General features: G+C 38.1%; 1 protein-coding gene across 4 annotated transcripts; it reads right to left on the reverse strand.

Annotated features, from left to right (window-relative positions):
- Positions 1 to 3,057: 3,057 nt before the first annotated feature.
- LOC115991012 (monothiol glutaredoxin-S7, chloroplastic) lies at positions 3,058 to 27,144 on the reverse strand. 4 transcript variants are annotated; one of them, XR_004092165.1, is made up of 4 exons: positions 26,810 to 27,143; positions 25,022 to 25,291; positions 4,600 to 4,719; positions 3,058 to 3,299 (listed from the first exon to the last, which is right to left on the reverse strand). XR_004092165.1 is itself a non-coding variant. In XM_031114771.1 (4 exons), exons 1-3 carry the CDS (start codon positions 27,021 to 27,023, stop codon positions 23,163 to 23,165), a joined length of 546 nt encoding a protein of 181 aa, XP_030970631.1. In that variant the 5' UTR covers positions 27,024 to 27,144; the 3' UTR covers positions 3,058 to 3,299; positions 23,139 to 23,162. The 4 variants fall into 4 exon arrangements, 2 of the variants coding, with proteins under 2 accessions (XP_030970631.1, XP_030970639.1); XR_004092166.1 differs by lacking the exon at positions 4,600 to 4,719 and adding an exon at positions 12,715 to 13,711; XM_031114771.1 differs by lacking the exon at positions 4,600 to 4,719 and adding an exon at positions 23,139 to 23,224 and having other exon boundaries at positions 26,810 to 27,144.

Here is a 27,144-nt window from a genome sequence, read left to right on the forward strand (position 1 = left end):
GATCTTAGAATTTCAGTATCATTGGGGAACGAGAGCCTAAGTCGTAAGGGATTCAAAATGCGGTGTCTACAGGTGCTGCTGTGGTTGTAACCCATTAAGTGTAAAAGGCTCCTTAGCCATTCCGAGGAAAGATAAATTTAACTTTTTATCCTTAATCAACTTGATTAAACCTAATCTTACTGCCTTCATTTTTCTCTTTGATACAGTTTATCATTTAGGAGTCAAAGTGTTGGTCCGCATACCCATCTCTACAAATTGATTGTAGTGGGCCTTGATCCAAGCCCAATCCTATATTGGGCCTCGAATTTTAACCCCATACAATAATAATAACAAAAACAAACATGTATACTTTAATTTCTTAAAATGATGGCAGTGGCACAAGTGGACAACTATATAATTGCTGTAATTTTCCTTCCTAATATACTATTATATGAATAATACGATACAAGAAATTACTCCATGATTCAACTCTATGTAACCGGCTTTTGTCATTTCCCCTTTCAAACTGTACTTTTTGGGTCGGAGAACATAAATGTTATGTCTAAAATAATTTAACAACAAATTTTAGGTGATAAGTTATTATTAACTGTTATTGATGAGCAAAAAAGTGATTTCAGTGGTGGGCTCAAATTTAAACCAGTTACAACTTACTGCATAGAGTTTATTGTTATTAAATTATTATGAAAATATTGTGAACATAGAATTTTTGTGCATAGAATCATTAGCTTCCATAAAGTCTGCCATATTCTTTTGTTAAATCATTCCTATTTGACCCATTGCTTTGTGTCAAGATCGTGTATGCTTAGCTCAATATGTCTCTTGTTTATTGTGGGATCAAATGATCTTATCTAGAAAACCCAACTTGGAATGCGAGGTTTGTGCCAAAGCGGGTCATTTAGAGATTAATTTCCCATGCCTACCTTTTGCTAGGGGTTTTTTTTTTTTTTTTTTTTCTTCTTCTTCTTCTACTTCTTCTTCTAACATCACAACCTAGTGATTTTTGTCACGCAAAAACTCTTCATTAGTAAAATATTATCCTTTTTGAGAGTGACACATTGTCTCATCCCTCAAGGTTTTAAAAGGCCTCGAGTCCAAAGCCCTCCATGTAAGGCTTAAGACCTCTCCCTATCTAGGAAATGTAGAACTTAGTCAAGATTTGGTTTTCCCTCACCTCACTCAAGATGCCTTTTGGCCTTTTGGATCCCCACAATCTACTCTTTAAAGGGTCACATGTCACCGTGAGACCTACCCACCACCTCGTCTTGTAGAAGTTGCTCTAATATCATTCTATCAAGCCCAAATCTTTTTTTTCTTTTTTCTTTTTTTTTTAATAAGTAAGAAAGATGTATATTCAAAAAGCTACCTCATGAAAAAAAGCATAAGGCAGAACAAAGAGTACAAAAAAAGAAACAAGCAAACAGAAAAAGCTAATTACAAAGGAGAGAACTAAGGAACAAAGGGAGAGAATCAGTAGAGGTGAGTCCCCAAGCCCTAGACCATTCAAAAAGAAATCCACTAAAAGAAGCAAGCAACTAGTCATCGGATTTGTCCATGTCCTCAAAAGTTTGCCAATTTCGCTCCCTCCATATACACCATATTAGGCACAATGGAGCTAAATTCCAAATGCTAAAAGAGTACTTTCCAAACCAATTCCACCAACCAAAAAGAGTATCTGCAATTGATCTTGGCAAGACCCATGAAATCCCAAAAGATCTAAAAACCAAAGTCCACAACTAATAGGCTTTTTCACAATGGAGTAGCAAATGATCCACCGTCTCCCCATTACAAGACACATAATGCACCAGTCAACAAAATCAAGGCGTTATCCTGCAAATTGTCACCCGTAAGAATCTTATCCCAAGTTGCAATCCAAACAAAGAAAGAAACGCCTCGAGGAGCCTTAACCTTCCAAATACCTTTCCAAGGAAAGATAATAGGCAAGGGACCTCGTAGCTTATTATAAAACAAGAGGATGTCAAAATCCCTATTCTTCGTCAACTTCCATCTCATACGGTCTCCGTTCTCATTTTGAGGTAAATTAGATCCCAAGGTTCGAAGGAATTCATCCACAACACCCAACTCCCAATCATTTGGTTCCCTAATTAAACGAACATTCCAACTTCTCTATGCCTCTATCCCCAACCGTTCAAGAGACGAGACCACAGATGCCTCTCTATTAGTAGCAATCCCAAACACTACCAGGAAGGATAGTTGGAGTGGTAAATCCCCACACCACCAATCTGTCCAAAACTTCACTCTATCCCCCACCCCTACCTCAAACCGAATATTTTTGCTAAAAACCTCCCAACCTTTGCGGATACTTCTTTATAAACCACACCCATGTACACCCCTACCTAGCTTGGAAGACCATCCCCCCCACTCTTCCCCAAACTTCAAAGCTACAACCCTTCTCCAAAGTCATGTCTCTTCAACCCCAAACCGCCATAACCATTTTCCTAGTAAGGCTTTATTAAAAGTAGTTAATTTCCTTACTCCTAAACCACCATTCACCATAGGTGCACACACCTTATCCCACCCCACCAAATGTGCCTTCGAATCCCCCCACAAAAAATCCCTTTGCAACTTCTCAATCTTATTAGCCACATGCGAAGGGATGGTAAAAAGAGAAAAATAGTAAGTAGGAAGACTAGAGGTTTCAACTGTTGGTTTTGGAGTGTGAGAATCATCTCTATAATCGTCCTAGTTTTTCCAAAATCTTCAAACATTCTCTTTTAAGTACTGTTACTTGATCTATAAAACAATTTTGCAATTAAAATTCAATTCTGTATGTCAGGCACTGTGGTCAGATTGAGGTTGTAGAGAGAAAGTGTAGATAGACCTAGAGAGTGCTAAGGAATTAAATTGGGCCAAAACTTTGAGAGGATGCTAAGTGCTAATGTCCACAATCAAAGTTGGCAGCCATGTAGGGTAAGGTTCCCCACATATACATGGGAACACACGCACACACAAAATGAGCCCATTGCCATAGTCTTCATCTTTCTGAACTAGACCTGTATCTGTAACAAAACATATATAATACTATTGATTCGCAGGTGATTAACATGCAACAAATAGTAAGCTGTCATTGCCAAATAGAGATTTCTATTTTGTAGTCAAATACAAGGTATATGTTTTGGGCCATAATCAAACAAATTTTAAGGAATGATGAATTATACAATACACTTTTCAATCACCAGGCAAGTCAAGAGTGCAATTATTATACCATTGCCCAACTGAAAAGCTTCAAGAACACATTGCCTTCTCCAGTATTTCCTGCAATTGACCATTCTTGTATGCCTCTGCGGAAAAAATATATGTTATTAGAAGAATTTCACAACCACTCACAAATTAACAAACATACAGTATCTTTTAATATTAAAGAGATCTATAAATTGTATAAAAGCAGACATGTTTGAAGTTTTACTTGAACTTTTAGGGCCAAATTATTTTTTAAAATTGCTCATACTGGCACTGTGAATAGCATTGCATGTATAGGGTAAAAACTTTGCGTTTATCTTTTAATAGTACAAGTGTGTGCACGTGTATTATATATTACTAAGCTGCTGCTGCTGCTGCTAAAGCTATTCCAAGTATAAACTGCCTGAAAAGTGGAAGGAAGAAAAAAAAATGCAATGAGAACAGAGTTGGAACCAAACAAAGATTTGAAGAGGTTTGACCAAACCATGACAAGGCTAGGCATCCTGAAGGACATGGAAACCACAGCCACCTACAGAAACTCTTATGCCAAATTAACTATAACCTTTATTTCACTCCTGACATCAGCACATAGAATCTAGGTCTACGCACAACAAAACTCAGCTGATATATACAGAGAGAAGACTGGACATTCATTCCTTGATAGGTTGATAGACATCACCGAAGTGCCATCACTAGCAACTATTCAACTCCAAGCTTTGGTAATTTGATGGCATTCATCCACTCCACAACAAAAATTGATCCATGCAGGTTTATAAGCCAACAACCTGAACTGAGGATGTGAGGTCACAAGTAACAAACATTGCTTGTTTTCTATTTCTAGGGATATTCCAAAATTTTGAATACGGTTTAAAACTTTATTACATTTTATTTGGATGAAGCGATTTCCTATGCAAACCTGTCGATTCAGTAATGGGTCACTTTCTGTCCTGCCTGTTTGACCATCCACGTTGTTTTTTTAGCATATGACAGCATAAGACATAATTCAGCTCTATTTTTTATTGGTAAATTACACATGCACCAAGTGGGTGTTGAACCCACAACCTCACCCTCCCTGCATGCTTGTGGAAGAAGGAAATGCCATTTAAAATCAAAGCTCATTGACACCCATAATCCAGCTCTATCATACGATTTTTTTTGTACGTTGCACTGAGCCTGCAACACCACATCAATTTTTTTTTTTTTTTTTTTGATAATTCAATTGTTACAAGTAGTGGGGTTCTTCATTTTTAACATCAAGTAATTATGTCACCAAAAAAAATTTGGGAGTGGGGGGGGGGGGGGGGGGGGGTTCATTTTGTTGTTTCCCATCATTTTAGACAAGATAAATATGACTCATCAGTATTAATAAAATAATAAAAATAAAAAACATGGGGGCATAACCTCACTCAACCAATGAGCTCTAGCTTAACTAGCACCTCCTCCTCTTGTAAGTGGCTGGTGAAGAGTGAGATTATGGGTTCAAATCCAACGGAGATGTCCAAGGTTCAAATCTCCCCTCCCCTAAATATTAAATTATCAAAAAATTGTCTACAATTGACTCTAGAAGCTCTATACCATAGTACATCAAACAAAAGATTAGGCCACACAATTGGATTAGTCAAAGCATAAAGATTCCTGGAGACAGATAAATCACTTAATTGGTTGACAGTTCAAAGGCTGTAAAAATATAGAAAGACAAACAGGCATCACTAAGTAGATGGGAAGTATTACTGAATTTTATAAGACAAAAAATTCCAAAGAAAAAAACAATGAAAATACCGGATTTTATGAAGAAAAATAGATTCAATCTCATTCAAAGAGTTCTCAAAATTAAGACTACAACATTCTTTCCAAATGGTCTTCATGAATCAAAAGTAGGGCTGTAAATTAACCAAGCCGTTCATAAACAACTTGGGTTTGGCTCAATAAAATACTTGTTCATGTTTGTTTGTTTATAAACAAGCCAAGTTTAAACTTTAGTTTAGGCTTGTTTAATAAAGAAGCCGAGCCCAAGTAAAAATAAAATTGTTCATGAACAATCTCGTGAACATTATGGCTTGATACAAAACAAGTTGAGCATAGGCTCATTTATGGGTTTGGTAATAAGATTGATGTGAACTTACGAATGAACTCATATTTTTCTAAGACTTTAATTAATTAGGAGTTGAGATCACTCATCAAAACCAAATAGGCTAGATAATAAGCTTGATATGGGCTTGATAATATACTTGTGTTAGATCTCAAGTTGGAAAGCATGATATTGAGCTCGAGCTTGACTTGACTAATGAATCAAGAAAAGCCAAGCTGAGCTTAAGTTTTTATATTTTATAATGAGCTCAAACTTGAACATTATTTGTAGACTTGATTCAAGCTCAAACCAAGCTTGAACATTCTACTTTTGTTGTCAAGCTGAGCTTGAACATTTACTACTTGACAAAGTTCGGCTCGTTTATAACCCTAATCGGAAGGGAGCCGTTTTCCATACAAATAGCTCTTTTTATCTCAAAATTTATATGCCACTATTCAGAGGAATCAGAGCAAACAACCAGATGATTTGTAGACATCCCTCCACCACCACCTCATAGAGTAACAACCCCACCAAGCTTATCAAAGCCCCAATTAAACCTTCCCATTTCCCCACCCCCAACATTTCTAACAACAGAAGCTGAAAGACTAGGAATGTCACAATTGATGGCACACCTCTTGTGCCCCACCACACCAATTACACAGTGCACCACACCAACTACACAGTGCACGTATATGGAAGATCCCCAAACTTCTGCTTTCATTAATCATAATAATCATTCCCATCTTCCCTACCTCCATTGTTTGCAAATTTCCTTTGATCCTTTTTCCATCTTTTTTCCTCCCTTCTTTTTAGATGAAAGATGGGAAACTAATACTGACGCAAGACAACCAGAACAAAACTAAACAACAACAAAATAAATGGATATAACCTAGGAGTCAACGCTTAAGCTTGGCTTGGAGTTGACACCAAGCAAGGAAACCACTAGGAGTCAGCACCTAAGGTGGACCTGAAGTCAGCACTAGACCAAAGAGAGACCAAACGACCATTTTTTCATTTATCAAAATATCAACTATCTCCTCAAGGAGTACAATAGGTTGCTTATAAAAGATTGCTAAACCTTAATTCTAATTGGCTAGAAAACCCTAATTGTCTTATTACAAAAATAACCTTACTTCCAAATTAAAATTCTAATAACCTAATAAACTACTAGGACCTAAAACATAAAAATGCAATTGACTTGCAAACATAAATAATACTAAATAAAAATCTTCTTGCTCTCCTACATCATTCCCCTCTGGTTGTAGAAAACTCGACCTATAGTTTTAAAGCATTGAAGGATTAGGATGCTGACAAATAACATTTGCTTTAAGTCTAGAATCACCTTAGGGAGCACAAGGAAAAGAAAAACCTTGAATTCCACCACATCAAACTCATTTGGAATAACAAAATCAATGTGTAGAATCAGTATAATCTCATCTTGAAACTTACAAACCATAGGAAGCAGTGTACTTTTAACCTCTTCAACTTCACCAAGATGTAGATCTTCAAGCACTATGGAGGGTTGATCAGAAGCACATTCAACAACATCAATATTCACATCATGTGCACACTCAAGCTTGCTGCGTTGTTTTTGAGTAGGTGCCATTATATTTTCTAGCTAGGCATTAATCCTAGTGATTATTTGCTCCCCCAATTTCCACGACATTCTGATTTTCCTTTCTTACACTAGCAAAAAGTGAACTAAGAAAATCCAAGGAAATGTCTTCACATTCATCTATAACCAGATTCATAATTGTTTCCATGGCTGAAAGTACAGCAGGTGGATAGTTGGACCTAATTATCTTTATGAAACTTTGAAACATCTCAACAACCAATGTGTCACACTTAAGATCCAGCATCACCAAGCATAACTTGACCTTTGCAATGGTATCAAGAATTGAAACCACCTTCTTATAAGAGCGAGTAGACACATGAGACCTATTTTCAAATGCTGCCACAATCAACTGAAATATTTCTTTCATTTGCTCGTCCTTATATGGGGAATCTGGTGTTGTTATCCTTATAATCTCAATAATGCAAGATACAACTGAAACCTTTACATCCATTTCAACATGTCTCAAAAGTTTATTAGTGATCAATGCCTTCACTAAGGGTAAAAGTGCATCTCGCATTGATTTGGATGGTTCTTGCTCCACATATGCTAACAAATTTTCAACTTTATCAAGAAGCGTGAGATCTCATCAATGGAGGAAGGAGTGTTAAGGAGTCTATTCCCAGCCTCCTTAATCTGCTTCTCAAATTCTCTATCCTTAAGTTGCTTCTCAAGTTCTCTATCAAAGGAAGTCATTTTGCAACTCCAACTTAGAGGCACATAACACAGAGACTAAAACTTAATTTTCTAACTTTCTATTTTTGGTTAGGCAAGGTTTTATGGTTCAATATAGTACTAGGTTGTCAAACAATAGGCTTAGGCTTGCGTTTGTTAGGAAATGGGGCTGATGGGTGGACTTTTAAAGGGAAAATTGGGTCAGGTAAAGAATTTTTTTTTTTTTTTTAAACGGGTTTGTGCTGGGGTTAATAGGTCGGGCACAAGTTATGTATCACGTGAGGTCATATGGATTGAGTATTGCAAAGAGAAGTGTGTTGGGATTTTAACACAAGCTATTTACAAGTTACCTTACGGATTGGGTAGAGCTTGGTGTCGCAATTGGGTTCGGTGAAGTCTCGACGGTGGCTCTCATGAGTCTTGGGGGCTTGTGGCGGCATGGAACAAAGGTGATGGTGGTGACGTGATAAGCAAACTTCGTGAGCAATTGAGTCTTGAACACCTTTCATGAGTTTTTCAAATAATTCCTTGCCTTGACGAAAGGTAGATTGTTCAAAAGTGCATTGAGGACATGAAATGGCACGAGGATTCTTCGTATTTGCTTCAACTTAAAAAGTACCACACTGAGATTGGGGTAGATACTTAGCTCGAAAGTATGGTGACAAATACTCATCACAAAGCTTTGCTTTCATATCTTCCCACATACTAATGGCAGGTTCATACTTTATATAGCTCCAAGACCCTCCCAAAACATTTGTGCTCCACCTCTTAACTTCAACTTTGCATACCTAACCTTTATGTTATCCGCAAAATTTGCTTGCTCAAAGAATTGCTCCATCCCATTCATCCAGTTGACAAAATCCCATGGATTAGTTTTACAACCATCAAAATAAGGTGCTTTTGATATTGCCATAATAACTCAATGAACAAGGATCTTATTGACTGATGTTTACTAGACTGATCAGATTGTGTGCATGTTTTTATTTCAATGGGGTAGTTGGGTCAGGTCAATGCTAGGCTGAAGTTGGGCTGGAATTGTTTTTTTGTTTTGTTTTTTTTTTTTTTTTTAAGAAAAACTGGTGTTGTAAAAGAAAGGTGTTAAAAAATGGGTCGGGTCAAGGGTTGTTTTCTAAAATGGGTTGGTTAGAATATTTTTTTGGCTAAAGAAAGTGGATAATGCAGAAGGGGGCTGAATTGGGTTACCTTTGAGATCGGGTTGATGGAGGACTTGTCAAGGAAGGCCACAACTTGACGGGGGTCGGCGGCAACAAGACTTCTTCTCTATCTTCGTGGTTGCAAAGGGTTGGTGATTTGAGTGTGGACTTAGGATATGTGGCCGTGGGGTTGGGACCTTTAACTAGTTGGGATGTTTATGTCAATGGTGGCAACATGGCTTGAGGAAGGAGAGATTGGTGATTCACGGTGGGTCTGGGAGTTGGTAGGTTCTCTGTTTGGTTTGAAATCTGAGTTACTGTGGGGTGGTGGGTGTTGTGCCGATGGGTGGAAAATAATGACAGCATAGGTTTTTTTTTTTAAATACTTTTCTGGTTCGTGACTGTGGTGATGCTTCAAACAGATAGGTGTCTGCTCTGATACCAAAACTAAGGCAATACAACCAGAACAAAATTTAAAAAAGGAAAATAAATAGATATGACCTAGGAGTCAGCACCTAGGCCTGGCTTGGAGTCAATACCAAGCAGGGAAACCACTAGGAGTTAACACCTAGGGTGAACTTGAAGTCAACACCAAACCAAAGAGAGACCAAACGGCCATTTTTTTCATCATCAAGATATCAACTATCTCCTCAAGGAGTACAATAGGTTGCTTATAAAGGATTGCTAAATCCTAGTTCTAATTGACTAGGAAACCCTAATTTTCTTATTACAAAAATAACTTTGCTTCCAAATTAAAATACTAATAACCTAATACACTATTAGGACCTAAAACATAAAAATACAATTGACTTGCAAACATAAATAATACTAAAGAAAAATCTTCTTGTGTCTCCCGCATCATTGAGTCTTATAGTATTAAGTTGCTTTAGGTCGGAAAATTGGTGGTTCAGTTTTAATAAAGTTTCACTAAAATAGGGGTAGTTTAATAATTTCCAAATTTTCTGGAATATTAGTCGTAGGTTGTTTTAAAGGCCTATGAGTCTTACTTTATGTTTTGAGTCCTGTTCCTATCTGATTTAGAAGTTCTTAATTTTTTTTCTTTATTATTAGGAGTCCTAGTCTTTCAAAGAAGAGATTATTTAGGAGATGCGGTTGCTTAGAGAACCTAGGTGTGATTACCTGCTTATCTTTCCTGTTTCTTGTTATATTCACTGTTTTAACACCAAACAAGCATCAAACTAGTTCAGGATCCAATCTTTTTATTACTCAAATCATACCTAAACCCTAACACATCAAACCCTATTCAAGAACCCTAATTTAGTGCTGAATTTCTAAAGATCCTATTAAAGTTAGTTTAATCAACTGGCACACATAACTCCAAAATTGTTGCACAGCCTTTTAGGTAGATGTTTTTCCGAAACAATCTTTATAAATTCTGCTTGCACAATCCAATGACTCAATGAAATGATCACATATGGCTTCATCCCAAACCAAGTGTCCATAATTTTCTAAATCTCCAATATAATCCAATGACCAATAATCTAAATGCAAGATGATCCACCCTTCTATGAGTGTCATTAGAATAGTCTTTGGTCCATCACAAAACAAGATGTTGAGATATCTTTGAACTGCTATTTTATTAATCAACTCTTCCTTTTTCTATGAGAGACTACGTTGATAAATCATACATATTTTCTTGGTTGCATCTTTTAGTGATTTGCACTTAAAACAAAACAATCCATACAATGATTCATTTTCCTATGTGGTGGATCTATACAGATTACTTTGTCATTCAATAACAAATCATTGTAAGATGAAACCGTTAAAAAAAAATCAGAGCACAACTTTGCTAACCCTTATTCTTTCAATTAGTATGTTACATACACTGAGGGGGGGCCTTAGCCCTTAGACCCAAGACTTAACCCTCCACCCCATTCTTATTGGTTCCATTTGAAGCCATAATCATGTCAACTCACTCTCAATCTAAGGGTAAGACATCAAGAAAAAGCCTTATGATAAAGAAACTGTTGTTTACTGTGAAAGTGTTTTAGGGTTTGATAAGTCAACCCTAACACATAAAATATTATTTACTCCCTCCGTCCCACTTTGTTTGTCCTCTATTCCATTTTGAGATGTCCCAAAATATTGTCCTGTTTCTAAAAATAAAAATCATTAATTTACTAATATTCCTATTATATCCCTATTTTATTAATAATTTAATTTTTTGATAAATTTATTTAAGGGTAGTTTTGGAAACTTATACATTTTTAAAAGGTAGACAAGACAATAAATGATGTTCCCTTAAAAAATTTGACTTTTCAAATAAGACAAACAAAATAGGACGGAAGGAGTATATATGAAGTACATGATATTACTGTTTTGCCCCTATTACTCATAACACTCCTCCTCAAGCTGGAGAGTATATATCATACAATCCTATCTTGTTACATGATAGACCCAAACGAGTCTTACATAAGGCTTTAGTAAACATATCAGCAATCTGGACTCTTGTAGAAACATATGGAGTAGCAATTACACCATCTTCTACTTTCTCCTGAGTAATATAACAATCTACTTCAATATGCTTGGTTCGCTCATGGAACACAGGATTGAAGGCAATGTAAATTGCTGCTTGATTATCACAATGCATAGTCATAGGCAGCTTCACAACGAATCTTAATTCCTTAAGTAAATGCTTAATCCACATAAGCTCACATGATGTGTGTGCCATGGCTCTATACTCAACCTCTGCACTAGACCTAGCAATAACAGTTTGTTTCTTACTTCTCCAAGTAATCAGATTTCCTCCTAGAAAAGTGCAATACCCAGTAGTGGATTTTCTATCTGACGATGATCCAGCCCAATCAGCATCAGTGTAAGTTTCTACCTGTAGGTGACCATTAGCTTTATACAAAAGACCACGGCCTAGATGTGTTTTAAGATACCTCACAATTCGAATAACTGCCTCCCAATGTGGAAGGCAAGGAACTTTCATAAATTGGCTCAAAACACTAACTGCAAATGATATATCTGGGCGAGTAATTGGGAGATAATTTAGTTTACCAATCAAACGACGATATCTCTCAAGATTAGATAACAACTCCCCCTGATCTTCATACAATTTGACATTAGGATCCATAGGAGTCTCCACTGGTTTAGATCCTAACAAGCCAGTTTCTTCCAAAATATCCAACACATACTTCCTCTGTGATAAACTGATACCTTCTTTAGATCATGCTACCTCAATACCCAAGAAATAACAAAGTTTACCCAGATCCTTAGATCGAAAGGAGTTTTGAAGGTATCTTTTCAAATCATCAATACCCTGCTTGTCATCTCCAGTTATTATAATATCATCAATATATACTATCAACAAAATCTTTTCTCTAGCAGAGGCATGAGAAAACACAGAGTGATCAGAGTGGCAACATCGCAATCCAAACTTTAACACTACTTCACTGAATTTACCAAACCAAGCTCTAGGAGATTGTTTAAGACCATAGATGGCCTTATGCAACCTACACACTTTTCCAGACTCCCCCTGAGGCAACAAACCTAGGTGGATGCTCCATATACACCTCTTCCTTCAAAGCGCCATTCAAAAAGGCATTTTTAACATCTAACTGAAATAATGGCCAACCCAAATTAGCAGCCAAGGAGATCAAAATTTGGACAGAAGAAATTTTAGCAACAGGTGAGAATGTCTCGGCATGGTCAACACCGTATGTCTGGGTATACCCTTTGGCAACCAAGCGAGCCTTCAAACGCTCAATAGAACCATCAGACAAATACTTCACAGTATACACCCAACAACAACCAACAGTAGTTTTCCCTGGAGGACGAGTAACTAAAGACCAAGTAGCATTTTCAGATAGGGCAGACATTTCTGCCTCCATAGCAGATTTCCAACCAGAGATGGACATAGCCTCCTGGACAGACTTAGGAACAACAGTAGAATTCAAAGATGCAGTAAAGGCATGAAGAGATGAAGACAAGTGACCATAAGAGAAACTGAGAGATAGGGTGAGAGGTACAAGAACGCTTACCTTTGCGCAAAGCAATTGGAAAAGAGGCAGGATCAGGAGTTGGATCACTAGGCGGGGTAGAAGTCTCTGTTGGAGGTTTCTGCAGACGACAATATACCTAGAGTGGATTCTGAGGAGATTCAATAGGAGACACAGGTGGAGGAGAACTGCCACTAGCAACCGAAGGAAAGAAATAGGATTGAGATTCATCAAATGTGATATCAGCACTAATGAAACGACGTCGAAAAGTAGGTGAGTAACATCAGTATCCTTTCTGAGTATGAGAATACCCAAGAAAAACACATTTAATGGATCTAGGATCAAGTTTGTCACTCCCTGAACCTAAGATATGAACATAGCACACACAACCAAAGATATTAGGAGGTAGATGAAACAAAGGTGCATCAAGAGAGAGCACAGTATAAGGGATCTGACCACCTAGAACAATGGAAGGCATACAATTAATTAGGTAATAGGCAGTGAGAACAAATCACTCCAATATGATTTGGGAACACGCATATGAAACTTTAAGGCACGAGTGACCTCTAACAAATGACGCATTTTGCGTTCAGCAACACCATTTTGTTGTGGAATATGGGGGCATGAAGATTGGTGAATTACACCATGATCATCAAAAAATTGAGACAAAGATGTAAGTTTAATGAACAAAAATGACAAAATATCTAAATCCCAACAATGAGGGAGTGTTTATTGGACCCCAAATATCATAATGAACTAAATGAAAAGGACTACTAACACGACTCTCACGCCTAGAGGCAAAAGTAACCCAATGGTGTTTACCCAACTGACATGCTTCACATTGTAAAGACTCAATTTGACGACAAGACGGAACTAATGACTTCAAATTCTTGAGAGATGGATGACCAAGGCGACAATGATGTTGAAGAGGCGAGATAGACAAATGAGAAGCCACTAAATGGGAAGAACCACATCGATCCAAGTAATAAAGTCCACCGGCTTCATGCCCTCCACCCATAATCTTCCCCGTCTTGAGATCCTAAAAGATACAATGAGTGGATAAAAAAATGGCAACACAATTCAAAATTTTAGTAAGCTTACTAATTGACAAAATGTTAAAAAGAAAATCAGGAATATATATAAGACAAAAGAGAGAAAGATTAGGACTGAGATTGGCAGTGCCCAAACTAGAAACTGTAGTGGCTGAGCCATCTGCCAATGTAATATTGGGAAGACTACTAGATTGCTCAAGGTCAGAGAGTAAACCTGAGGTACCTGTCATATAGTCAGTAGCACCTAAGTCAAATGACCCAAGGGTCCTAAGTGGCAAGACAAGCAGCGGAAGTACCTTGTTGAGCCAAAGTAGCAGTAGAATCAAACCCAACAAAGTTGGAATGCAGAGACAAGAGGCGATTGTACTCTTCCTCAGGAATAGAGACTACTCTAGATGTTGGTGGAAGTGATTGTGAAGGCGGTTCTTGAACTTGAAAACGAGCTTGGTGAGCCGAGGGTTTACCATACAACTCCAAACAAAAGTCTACTGTATGATTCTCACCATGACAATAAGTGCACTTACGAAGACCACGTCCTTTACCACGACCCCCTTGTTCACTACCACAACCCCCTTGGTCACGACCTCCACAGCCTTGGCCCCCACGACCTCGACCTCCACGACCACCTCTATTACTCCCCATATAAGTGGTAAAGGCAGATTTATCACCAGAAGGTAACGCATCAGTATTGGAGGAAGAGAAATGGTCAGTACTCGAATCAGATAATGTGGCCTGTCGAAGTCTACCAAAAACTTCACTCAATGAAGGGAGGTCTGGACTAGCTAAAATTGTGATTTTACTGGATTCAAACTTTTAGGCAATCCAAAGAGGAAGCGAGCAACATGCATAGAATCTCGTTGTTTCTTCATAATTTTAACATTAGAGGAGATAGGCTGATAAATATTGAGCTCTTCACATAAACCCTTAAACTTGTTATAATAGTCTTCCAAAGACATATCACTCAAACTCAAGGAGAAATAATTTTGATGAAGATCATAAATCCGCTTCAAATTGTTAACACCAGAGGAAAGTTCCTTGGCTTGTTCCCAAACAAGTTTAGCAGTTGGTAAGAAAACCAAACTACAACTGATCTTAGACTCCATACTATTCTACAAACAACTCCTAATTTATGCATCTTCGGCTCTCCAATCAGTGAATTTAGGGTCTGTAGGTACAGGAGGTCCCTTAATCACGTAATTAAACTTCTTTCTACCAAGAAGAAAGACTTCAACTGCCTGTGCCCACTGAGCATAATTACTACCATTTAAACGAATGGAGGTAATTGATAACATATCAGGAGATAAGAAATAATTAGGGGACTGAGCACTATCTTTGGACTCCATAATAGCAATCTAAAGAACAAACTAACAATAAAGAAATATGTTGAACTGAATTAAAACAAACTCCAACCAACAACCAATGTACTTCAACCAATCAGCCATGCCAACAGCAACTCAACTACAACACCAAACTATTCCAAAAACAAGGCAGCAACAAATCCATACCAACACCAAAAAGAAATGCCCAATCCACCACTAAACATCAACCTAAGGCTGCCTGAATAGATAATCAAAGAACGTATTGAAGAAGAGAAGAAAAAAAAAAATCAGACCATGATTGAAACCCTCAATTGAAAAACTCTGGCAGCAACGCTAGGGTGCAAGAGCGGCGGCACAAGGACCGGCAAGTAAGCTAGGCTGGGTCGCTAGAGGAGGGCGAGTAAAACCCTGCCTCTCTTGCGGTCAGGTGACATCAATCTAGTGTGTAAGACCGAAGAGAGGGTCACTGGCACTGGACAACTCCTTCAACCACTAAATCAAGATCATCGGAGCTAGCAAGTAAGGTTATGGTTTCTGGCGACAACAATATCGGTGGGTGGTGGTCGCAGGGTTAACGGCAACGGCGGGTTGGGTGCTCTGATACCATGTTGTTTATTGTGAAAGTGTTTTAGGATTTGATAAGTCAACCCTAACACATAAAATATTATTTATATATGAAGTACATGATATTACTGTTTTGCCCCTATTACTCATAACAGAAACCATTACATTAAGTTCCTTCCTCATGAATATATTATATAGCTAGGCCTCAAATTTACCATTCTAACAATGAAAAACCTAAAATTATGAAAGGAAATCCAGAATCAATTCAAAAGATTTTTAGGAAAGACTTGGATAGGAAGGTGCATACTCTAAAAAAAATAAAAAATAAAAATTCATTCTTTTTTTTTTTTTTTCCTTGGGTGCTAATCAAGTTAAAGTTATACTATGCTACTTGTGACGACACAAGATGAGAAGTACTTCACAAGGTCCACCATACTTTACATGTGTAGCATCTTCATCTTTGCCACTTGTTGCATTGTACAGTGGGACCAACGGATTATATTAAAAATTTCTAGAATTCTTGTAGCTGTAAACTTGGCTGTGGTAAAGCCATAAATGATATATGACTATTTTTTTTTTTTTTGATAGGTAATCAGAAAACTATTATTAATGAGAAAATAAGGAAAAGTACAAGTTGTTCATAATGATAAACAAGAAGAAAAAAATAGAACAAACAGCACAACAAAAAGAGGGTAATCATGAAACTAAGCTAAGGGAAGACATAAACTGAGAGAGAGAAGAGCAATCAGTAAAACCCTAACAACGAGACCACTCCAAAAGACTACGTTGGCATAAAACCTTTAACTCATCCAACGTCTTCTCATTGTCCTCAAAGAAACGACGATTTCGTTCCAACCACACAATCCACATTAAGCACCCTGGAACCAAATTCCAAATGTCCGAATTATGCTTCCCAAGCCACTGATGCCAACAAGATAACAAACCTGCCACCGATCTTGGCATAACCCAAAGAATACCAAAAGCCTGAAGCATAAAAGACCATAGGGAATGAGTAATAGGACAATGAAGAAGGTGGTCTACCGACTCCCCATCACAACAACACATACAACACCAATTAGCCAAAATGCGACCCTTAAGCATTAAATTATCCAAAGTGAGGATCCAACCATGTGAAGCTGTCCACAAAAAGAACGCCACGCGCTTAGGAATCTTTGGTTTCCAAACACCCTTCCAAGGAAACAGAATTCGAAGCACCCCGAATCGCATGGTAGTAAGACCGGGTGTCAAACTTACCATCACCTTTTAGCTGCCAACAAAAAGAATCTCTCCTATCACCCCAAGGAATACGAGTTTGTATAAACTGAAGTAGAGAATAAGATACAGCTAGCTCCCAATCTTCAAAAGCTCTATAAAACCTAAAATCCCACACCCTAACAGTACCCCCTTCTGGAATCCACAAAACCTCAGAAATACAAGCATCCTTGACCACTGAACACACATAGAGCTCAGGATAGAGATCTTTTAGAGTACTATCACCAATCCACCTATCATGCCAAAAGCGGATACAAGTGACTTCACCCACTACAAAAGACAGATGCTTAGAAAAGCTCTCTCCCACCCTTCATTAATGCTTCTCCATAGGCCACACCCATGAGTCCTCCTGCAAACTTTAATACTCCACCCCCCTTGACCCTCACAATATTTTGTGGAGATAACTCACCGCCAGAGATGGGTAACTTCATGACCATATCTCCACAGCCATTTCCCTAATAAAGCTTGATTAAATGACACCACACTTCTTATCCCCAAATTACCCATCTCAATGGGTAAACACACATTTTCCCAAGCCACCAAAGGATATTTGAAACTCCCTTCATAAGACCCCCAAAGAAAATTCCTTTGAATACTTTCCAATCTAGCAACCACAGTTTTAGGAATAGTCAAAAGAGATAAAAAGTACGTTGGAAGACTTGAGAGAGTACTCTTTAGTAACATCAACCTACCACCCTTAGATAGTAGAGACGCTTCCACCCAGATAGTTCTCCATTTTCTCCAAAATAGGATTCCAAATCGAAGCTGTCTTAAAAGAAGTTCCCAACGGCATTCCCAAATATTTTATAAGCAAACTGCCCACTCTACATTGAAGAATATTAGCCTGTGCATCTAGATTATTCACCTCCCCAATAGGGACAATCTCACTTTTTCCAACATCGACCTTCAAACCCGTAAAAGCCTGAAAACAAGACAGCACCAATCTTATGGACAACAACTATTCCCTAGAGGCATCACAAAATAAGATAGTATCATCAGCAAATAGCAGATGGGAAATACACACACCAACAGAGTTCACAGCTCCCACATGAAAACCCCGAATAAGATTACACTCCCCTGTCTTCTTCAAGAGTCTACTTAAAACCTCCATTATCAAGAGAAACAAAAGCGGGGATAGCGAATCCCCTTGTCTCAACCCACGAGAACTTCCAAAAAAACCTTCAAGGGATCCATTTACCAGGACTGAAAAACGGATAGAAATAACACAAGCCTTAATCCATCCCCTCCATTTCAACCCAAAACCCATCCGGCCCAACAAATAAAACAAGGCCTCCCAGTTCGCATGGTCATAAACTTTTTCAATATCAAGCTTGCAAACCACACCCGGTATTCTGCTCTTCAACCTACTATCCAAGCATTCATTTGCGATAAGCACTGAATCCAGAATCTGCCTTCCGCCAACAAACGAAATTTTGAGTCTCAAAGATGAGATTATCCAAAACCACCCTCAACCTATTAGCCAACACCTTAGACAGCAACTTGTACACGCCACCCACCAAACTGATGGGGCAAAAGTCCTTAATGTTAACGGCATTACACTTCTTAGGAATTAAACTGAGAAACAAAGCATTCATAGACCGTTCAAACACAGAGTGCCGATGAAAGTAATCAAAAAAATCCATGACATCTTTTTCCACAACACTCCAACATATGTGAAAAAAAAGCCATGGTGAAACCATAAGGACCAAGAGTTTTATCACCCTCCATCTCCCTTAATACCTAGATGACTTCCTCCTTCGTGAACTCCTCTAAGGATAACCGCTCATCCTCTTCAATACATGCAAAATCTAACCCATCCATAGTAAGACGCCCCACCTCAGTTTCCTTATACAACCCCTGATAAAAGAGAACTAACTGAGAGCAAACATCAAACTCATCCTCATAAAGAACACCGTCCACCTCAATCCTTTTAATTTGATTAGCATTTCTATGTGAGTTTGCCAATCTATGAAAGAACCGAGTATTATTATCACCCTTCTTCACATACAAGGCCTGAGACTTTTGCCTCTAAGAAATCTCCTCAAGAGAAGCCAACTGTTCTATCTCCTTTGAGTTGAAGGTGACAAATTTGTTCCTCTTTTGAAAGACCCACCAACTCCTCTCTCACATCTACACCCATCAGCTCAGTCAGCAAGTTCTTCTTTCTAAAAGCCAAATCACCAAACTCCTCCCTGTTCCACTTTTTTAAATCTGCTTTCAGAGCCTTCAATTTTTATGCCAAAATGAAACTTGGAGAGCTCACAAAACTGTACCCATCCCACCGTTGCTTAACTCTATCAACAAAACCCTCAACTTTCAACCATATATTTTCAAATTTAAAGGCACTTCGACCACGTAAAACAACACCAGCTTCCAACAAAAGAATGCAGTGGTCTGAACTAACACGAGGAAGCACCCGTTGGGATACATTCTCAAAGTGCTCCTCCCAATCAAGAGAAACCAAAGCCCTGTCAATTCTTGATATAGAGGGAAGACCAGAATCTCTAAACCAAGTGAAGGAGACCCCCTCTAAAGGTAAATCAACTAAAGAATTATTCTCTATAAAATCTGAGAATGCAAACATAGCAGGGCTAAAAGACTCACAGCCAAGCCTTTCACTTGGGTACCTGATAATATTGAAATCACCAACAAGACACCATGCCATGGGCCACCTGGCACACACCTATGATAACTCCTCCCACAAGGTAGACCGCTGTCCATTGTCATTAGGGCCATACACACCTGTACAAGCCCAAACAAAGTCATCCACTACTCCTCTCAATAATACACTGACAGAAAACTGTCCAACAATTACATCCAACTTTTCAAAGGCCCTCTTATCCCAAATCAGCAAGACCCCTCCCGAGGTCTGCACAGCATCCAAGACAACCCAATCAATGAAAGGACTACCCCATAAACTCCGAACAAAAGCAACATCGATAGAAGATACTTTCATTTCTTGAAAACATACAATATCATACTTCCACTCTTTTAGAAGATTCTTACAAACCTCTCTCTTTTGGGGATTGTTAAGCCCCCTTACATTCCAAGAAAGTAGTCGTAGAGTCATTTAAAACTACCAACAACCCCCACAGCAATCGAAGAAGCTCTGCTCCCTATGTTGCACGGACACGGATACGGACACGGACACGACACGGACACGGACACGAGGATACGGCAATTTTTGAAAAATAAGGACACGACATGGCGGGGACACGGCAGTTAAATAATTAATTAAATTTTATATTTATGATATTTTTTAATATTTTTACACATAAAATACGTTTATGTCTAGAATTTAAATTATATAAGAATTATAAATAAGTAAACTAACGCCAAAAATAGTACAATAATACACATAAAATATTTAGAGTACAAATCAAAAGTTTAAATATGTTACGTTCAAATACTATTACTAATACTAAAAATAATAGTCAAAATAATAATATAAATTATTTTCTTTTGGACCAATGGCATATCAAAGAAATCATGACTGACATATGGTACTCAATAGTTAAAATTTGAAATTGAATGTTTGAAACTGGCTTTCACGTGGGGTTGGCAGAAGACCCACAAAACAAAGAGGAAATATAAAAAAAATATTAGAAAAGTTAAAATGAACGAAAAAGAAAAAGAAAACGTAAATGAAGCAGAAGAAGAAGAAGGCATCTGGGTGAGAGAGCAAAGAAAAAGAAAAAGAAAAAGAAGCAGAAGAAGAAGAATAAGAAGAAGAAGAAGGAGAGAGGAGGAGCTTGCCGATCGGCCCGATCTAGCTCTGGCAAGCGACGGAGGGCAGCGGCAGCAGCAGCGGGCAGAGGTCAGAGGTCAAACATCTGTGATTTTTCTTTTTTTTTTTCACTGCTAGCGTGTCGGAGCCGCGTCGGAGCTGTGTCGGAAGCGAAAAAAAAAAAAAAAAAAAAAGAGACACTCGCCGGACACCGGAATCCGACGAGTCGTACCCGTTCCGGTGTCCGACACGTGTCCGACACCGACACGACGCCAAAAATGGCGTGTTCGTGCAACCTAGTCTGCTCCTACTCCTAGAAGAGACACCATCATAATTAACATAAGAAATAAGCCCCTTAAGCTCCCTGAGACCTCATGACCCTGAGTTTGCAAGTTGCTTAGACACCCCATCATCATTCACCTTGAGACATTCCTGTTCCAGAAGGCGAAACAGAGGCAAACATTGAGCTTCATGTTTCACAATAGGGAAACCCACCATTTTACAGAAATTATTCATCAACTGGGACACCCAATTCGAAGGTGGCCCAGACTCTATCACCTGTGTTCCCTCTACAGAATCCTTTTTTTTGATAGGTAATAAGAGTATTATTAAACAAACTGAAAAATAGAAGAAAGCAAATACAAGGTGTTCATGATGGTGAACACTAGGAAATGCAACAAACAAACAAACAACATCAAGCAACACGAAAAAACTTAAAGTGCAATGCTAAGAGAAGGAATAAACTCCAAGATAGTGGAACAATCCGAAAAACCCCAACACCTAGACCAATCAAATAAAGTCTTCTGGCATAAGAGTCTTCTGTCATAGTTACCTCTACAAAATCCTGAACCAACAACACCTCACTGAAATCATTAGGTTCCCACCAAGACAGAGGTTCACATTCCAACACACAATTATCTCTCTCCACTGCCACAACCACTGTCATCCACCCCACTGGTCTCCCACAGTAGAAGGTGAAGCCCAGAATCTGTCTGAAATTCCCCAACAGAATACACTAACCTCTATTGTGTCATATCATCATGAGGACTACTCCGTTCTTCTTCATGAGCTTCCCCTTCCCCAAACTCAGCTTCCACCCCATTACCCAAGTTTGAGAGAGGAGAAAATCTACTTTGAACCACCCATGGATGTCGACAAAGGATCAGCGGCACCTCTTTCAGAATCGGAGGCTCAATCGCTGCCATTGCCAAGCTAACCACCATATCACCTGTGAACCCAGAGTCTCGATTACCTAATCCATGAATTACCTCGGCATCGAAGCCTGTGCAACCAGACAATGATTGATTTCGCACCTGAATCACTAATGCTGGTGACTTCTCAGCATGAAATCCACCATCTGCTATGACGTCGACCACCCTCGGAAGCTCACCATGTTGACCCAACTCCTCATTCTGACTCAACGAAGCTTCGTGAAGGGCAGTGGACATCACAGCCATCATCGACATGTGGGCTTCTGGCGTTGGTGGGCTCGGGTCAGCTAACGAGGAGCTCTCACCCACTTCCATCCTAACTAGGCCTGTGAGCTCTAAGTTAGTGAAGCCCACCTGTTGGTCACAATTGGTGTCTAGGCCCACCACATCCTTATTTGAGCCCATGTGACCCATTTAAAATTTTTTACTCCCTCTTTATTGCTATCCCAGGAAATCCATCTCCTTCCTTTCACATCAACTTCCACAATTAAACCACTCCCTATCCAGCATGATCTCCTTATATCACTCCTCTTCCCATTTTCATTTGATTTTGAATTCAAACTGAATCTTACTGGGATACATTTCCTATTTACTACAAGAATTTGCTCACCTAATTTTGTATCCACATTAATGCACTGCTCCCTCCTATCCCTTTCCTCCCACCACCATTGTATCAGGCTTGCCCACTGAAATATCCCCCACCTTAGCACTTGTAAATTTCGGATTCATTGCCAACAACCCCCTTGATTGATTCTGCCTCTCCACAAACTCCCCCTGAAACATATTTTTATCCTTATCCTTGGTTGTAATATGTTGTGGCTGGGACACAAATTTGGCCTGGCCTGAACCACCTAAAGCATATTGGTTAGGTTCCAACATCTTCCTCAGTTCAAGCCCAAGACCTTCCAACCATTTTGTGTTTTGCCTCCAGGAATTATGACATATCTTCTATGCCCGCCAACTTTGAGTTCAGACACTAGAAGGAACTGACCAAAGGAGTTTGATCCCCACTGCAAAGTGTACGAGGTATCTCCTTCCCTAAGTGTAAAAAACTGTTTAGGATTGATTCCAACCACCGTGTGTTCTATATTCTTCATCAACCATAACGCTGCATTCTTGCCCATGAATACTGACTTCATGAAGTGTTTGCCTCGTTCAAAAATACGTAAGGAGAAAAATTTCCTCCTTCCTCAACCACCAATTGAAAAAGCTTAAATTCATTGAAAAAACTACGAATTCCACCCATTGAAAAAGCTTAAAGTTCTATGCCTAACTCTGTTGCACCCTTCCCCAATTCAAGTAAAACTTATACAAAGCTTACCCAGAGAAATTTGCATCTTATTTGTCATAAATAGGTGTGGTTTTGAGACTTTGTCAGCAAAGGCATCCAACAGATCTTCCAACCTCCTATATAAAGTCCACCAGAGAAGTTAAGCCAAAAGCAAAAGAACAAGCAAGAGAGAGGAGAGACTAATTGATGAAGCCCTAAACCTTTTTTTACCCCTCTCTCTCTCTCTCTCTCTCTCTCTCTCTCTCTCTCTCTCTCTTAACCTAATTTTTTATATTTCACAACTCAACTTGGTATCACAACATCCTGATCCAACCCTAGAATGTACTATAACAATCTACAGATTTCTTTTTTTTCAAATGATAGGATGTACCTATGACTATTTATAATCATGTGATGATGTAGCCAAAGATTATAAAGACTTCACAAACTCACACACGTGCTCACCATACACTCACACCTAGGAAGCACGGGTGCGGATTCGGGTTCGGATGTGGATGTGGATGCAGGTGCGATGCGAGCGGCGACACGGCAATTTTTGAAAAAGTAGGACACAAGTGCGGCGAGATACATTTATTAATTAAATATTAAATATATTTTTATTTTTATTTTCTATATATTGCTAAGCATTTTTTTTTCCATATAATGGTAAACATATATCAATTTAAGAGCAAAAGTAGATAATAAAGTGAGAATTGAGATGATTTTAGGGTTGTTTCCTTTAAAGTCTGCCAACAAAACAGTGTGTTTCTGGTGTGTTTTGATCTAATCTTTTACAATTTTTTTTAATAAGTATTTTGGCCCATATCGAACCGAATCGAACCGTATCGGCCCATATCGGTCCGAATCGGGTCCTGTTTCGGACCGTTTCAGATCAAGTTGGACCGTATCAGACAGAATCAGACATAATTAGGCCGCATCAAAAAATAAATAAAAAATCGTCCACAGACGCGCATGCAGCCGCGTCCACATGAATCCAACTTGGGTGCACCAGCCAAATCGGCACACCCATGCTTCCTTGACACACACTCACAAAAATAAAATATAAACCCACCTAAAGACCAGTTTGGATTGAGAGGGAGTAGAGTAGAGTTGGCCGGAAATTAGGCATTTTCCCACACTTTTGGAGGTACATCAACTAATTAATTAGACTTATAAGCTAGCAATTTAATATTAATATACTTCTACAAAATATGGGGTACATGCACTTGTGAACCATCATAAGCAAAACATAACCACAAGTTCCCAATCACAAACAAAATTGATTACATAGAGAGATGTACCAATAACATTAATTCTTTTTATTACGAACATTCCACACTTTATAGGTATCTGCACATATTGATTAAACTTTTCTATAAGTAAACAATGCAAAAAGGGGCACAACCCTAGTACATAGGAGAATACAAGGAAGAACCCAAAAAAAGGATTTAAAAAATACGAAAAAATTATCTAAAATTCATATCAGCTAGGAATTCAATAAAAGTATTAGACTTAAAAGGATTAGAAATCGACATCCACTCATAAAGAGAAAGTATGTGCACCTTATTATCCATCATAAGCAAAACATAACCACAAGTGCCCAATCCTAGACAAAACTCATTGCAGACAAAGATCTACTAGAAACATTGATTATTTTCTATCACGCTTGTTTGATTTATACCTTCTTCTTTTTTTTCTATCATGCTTGTTGGACTTCATTTAACCAAGTCCCATACATATTAAAAGAATTACAACTTATTGACATTTAGAATCTTCAGAGGAACAGCTCACTAAGTCAGCACTCATTTAGGTATCTATTTTTGCAAAAACTTCAACAAATTTTAATGGCTGTGCACTATTATAAAAGTAATAATTGGATATGGAGTTTACTAATTTTAAACAAATCCAACCTTCTAAAAAATAGATAAACTTACCAACAGTGATGTCACAGCCACCAAAAAACTCTCCTTCAATGTAAAGTTGAGGAAAGGTAGGCCAGTTGGAATACTGTTTTAATCCTTGACGTAGTGTTTCATTTTCTAGAATGTTGATTGTTTCAAAAGGTACGTTAAAAGACCTCAATATCTGCACAACAGTGTTCGAAAATCCACATTGTGGAAAATCCTTAGTTCCTTTCATAAAAAGAACCACTTTGTGCGAAGTAACAACTTTATCCAATGTATTCTTCAGCTCAGGAGTTAATACTGCAAACACACACACAAATAAAGAAAGAAGGAGAGGTTTTTCAGCATCTTAATGTCTCAAAGCAAGATGTTAGAACTGCACAAAAGAATTAATTGCACGTATGTATCTTTTTTCTTTGGAAATTATTATTATTTTTTTATAAAGAAAAAATAAAGGGATTTTAAGATAATGACCATATCTACTTGATCTTTCAGTATCATAATACAAGTTGCACAAAATGAAAAAGAAAAGACCATGTCAAGGTTTTCTTCTCTTTCAGTAACAAAGACACTTAAAGATTTTTTATCAAAGTCAAGTGTGCAAAAGCTCAACCCAAGTATTTTAGTTTTTGCTAAGAGCCATAGAGATTTCTTTTCTATCTGCCTGGACACTTCTTGCTAAGGGAGGCCATAGTTGGTACACTCAAGACACTAATGAACCCAAGCAGGAAGGCGATCCTTTCACATATGATTACCACTTGGGAGACCTGTACTATTTTCCTTCATTATAACTATGGGACCGACAGTACAATTTGTCATTCCAAGTACAGCAACCCTAGATTCCCACTCCAGTTTTGCTTTATCTTTTAAATTAACAATAGATCTATCAAAAGAATGTGAGAGGGAATTGCCCAAGTACACAAAACTTATAAAAGAGAGACACTGGAGAAATCGAGTCCTAAGATAGAATCATCTCTAGGGAACTTCTTCTTTTTTTAGGCTTAAATGCATTGCAGATACAAGCTCCATGAAATCACGATTGAATTTATAAGTGAAATATACGCTACATTTTTTAAATACAGAAGACAAGGTAACAAAGTGCCCCGTGAAACTAAATGAAATTCAATAATATGCGCAACAAATCAAACCACAAGGTTGAATAACAATTTTTTTTTTTTTTTTAATATAAAGGTTGAATAACATGTTTGAAACAGAATAATTATCAACAAGTAGATGTTAACAACAGAGCTTCATATCAACTATAATAAGGAAAAAAAAAGAAAAAAAATTTGCTTCTAAAGCGAACTGAAATATTACTAGGCTCTTGAAAAATCCTAAAACTCAAGTCAAAAAAGTTGGAAATTGAATATCACAAAATTCATAAACACGACAACCATGATAGATGATACCCATCAACCTTCTCTTCAAATTTTTGTAAACCCACTATAACCCATGCATCTAAAACCATATCCCATTAAAATTAAAAGTTATTTACTCAAATCAGATTACACCCATCAGAGAAAACTCAGAGGAAGAAATGACAAATCCTAAAACCCAGTTCAAAAAAGTTGAAAAATTGAACATCACAAAATCACAAACACAAATAGACAACCATGATAGATGATACCCATCAATCTTTTTCTTCAAATTTTTGTAAGCCAATTATAAACCCATGCACTTCAAACCACATCCCATTAAAAATTAAAGGTTATTTACTCAAATCAGATTACAGCCATCAAAGAAAACTCATCAGGATCCAGAATTACAAAAACCAGAAATGAAGAAAAAGAAGAAGGATGAACGAGTAGAATGGAATACCTGAGAAGCAACGAATGGAGGCAAGCCTTGTAGAGCTTGAGCCATTAAGGATGGTTCTGGAAGAAAAAGAAGAAGAAGTAAATGTAAGAGGGCGGGTGGGGCAGTGGAGGAGTGTAGAATGGGTATTGGTGGATGTAGTTTTGGTCACTGAACTAACGGGGAAAGATGATGCTATTGCTGCTGTCGTCTCAAAGCCAATTACGCAAGACATCATTCCTTCCTCCTCCACTTCTCCGAACTCTAGAGAGAGAAAGAAAGAGAGAGAGAGAGACACACAAAATGCTGGCGGTTTTGTTTGTTCTACACGTGGGGGTGGTAATGTTTAGTACCATGTA

This window comes from Quercus lobata, chromosome 1 (assembly GCF_001633185.2).
Source record: "Quercus lobata isolate SW786 chromosome 1, ValleyOak3.0 Primary Assembly, whole genome shotgun sequence".
In the NCBI taxonomy this organism is placed as follows: Eukaryota; Viridiplantae; Streptophyta; class Magnoliopsida; order Fagales; family Fagaceae; genus Quercus; species Quercus lobata.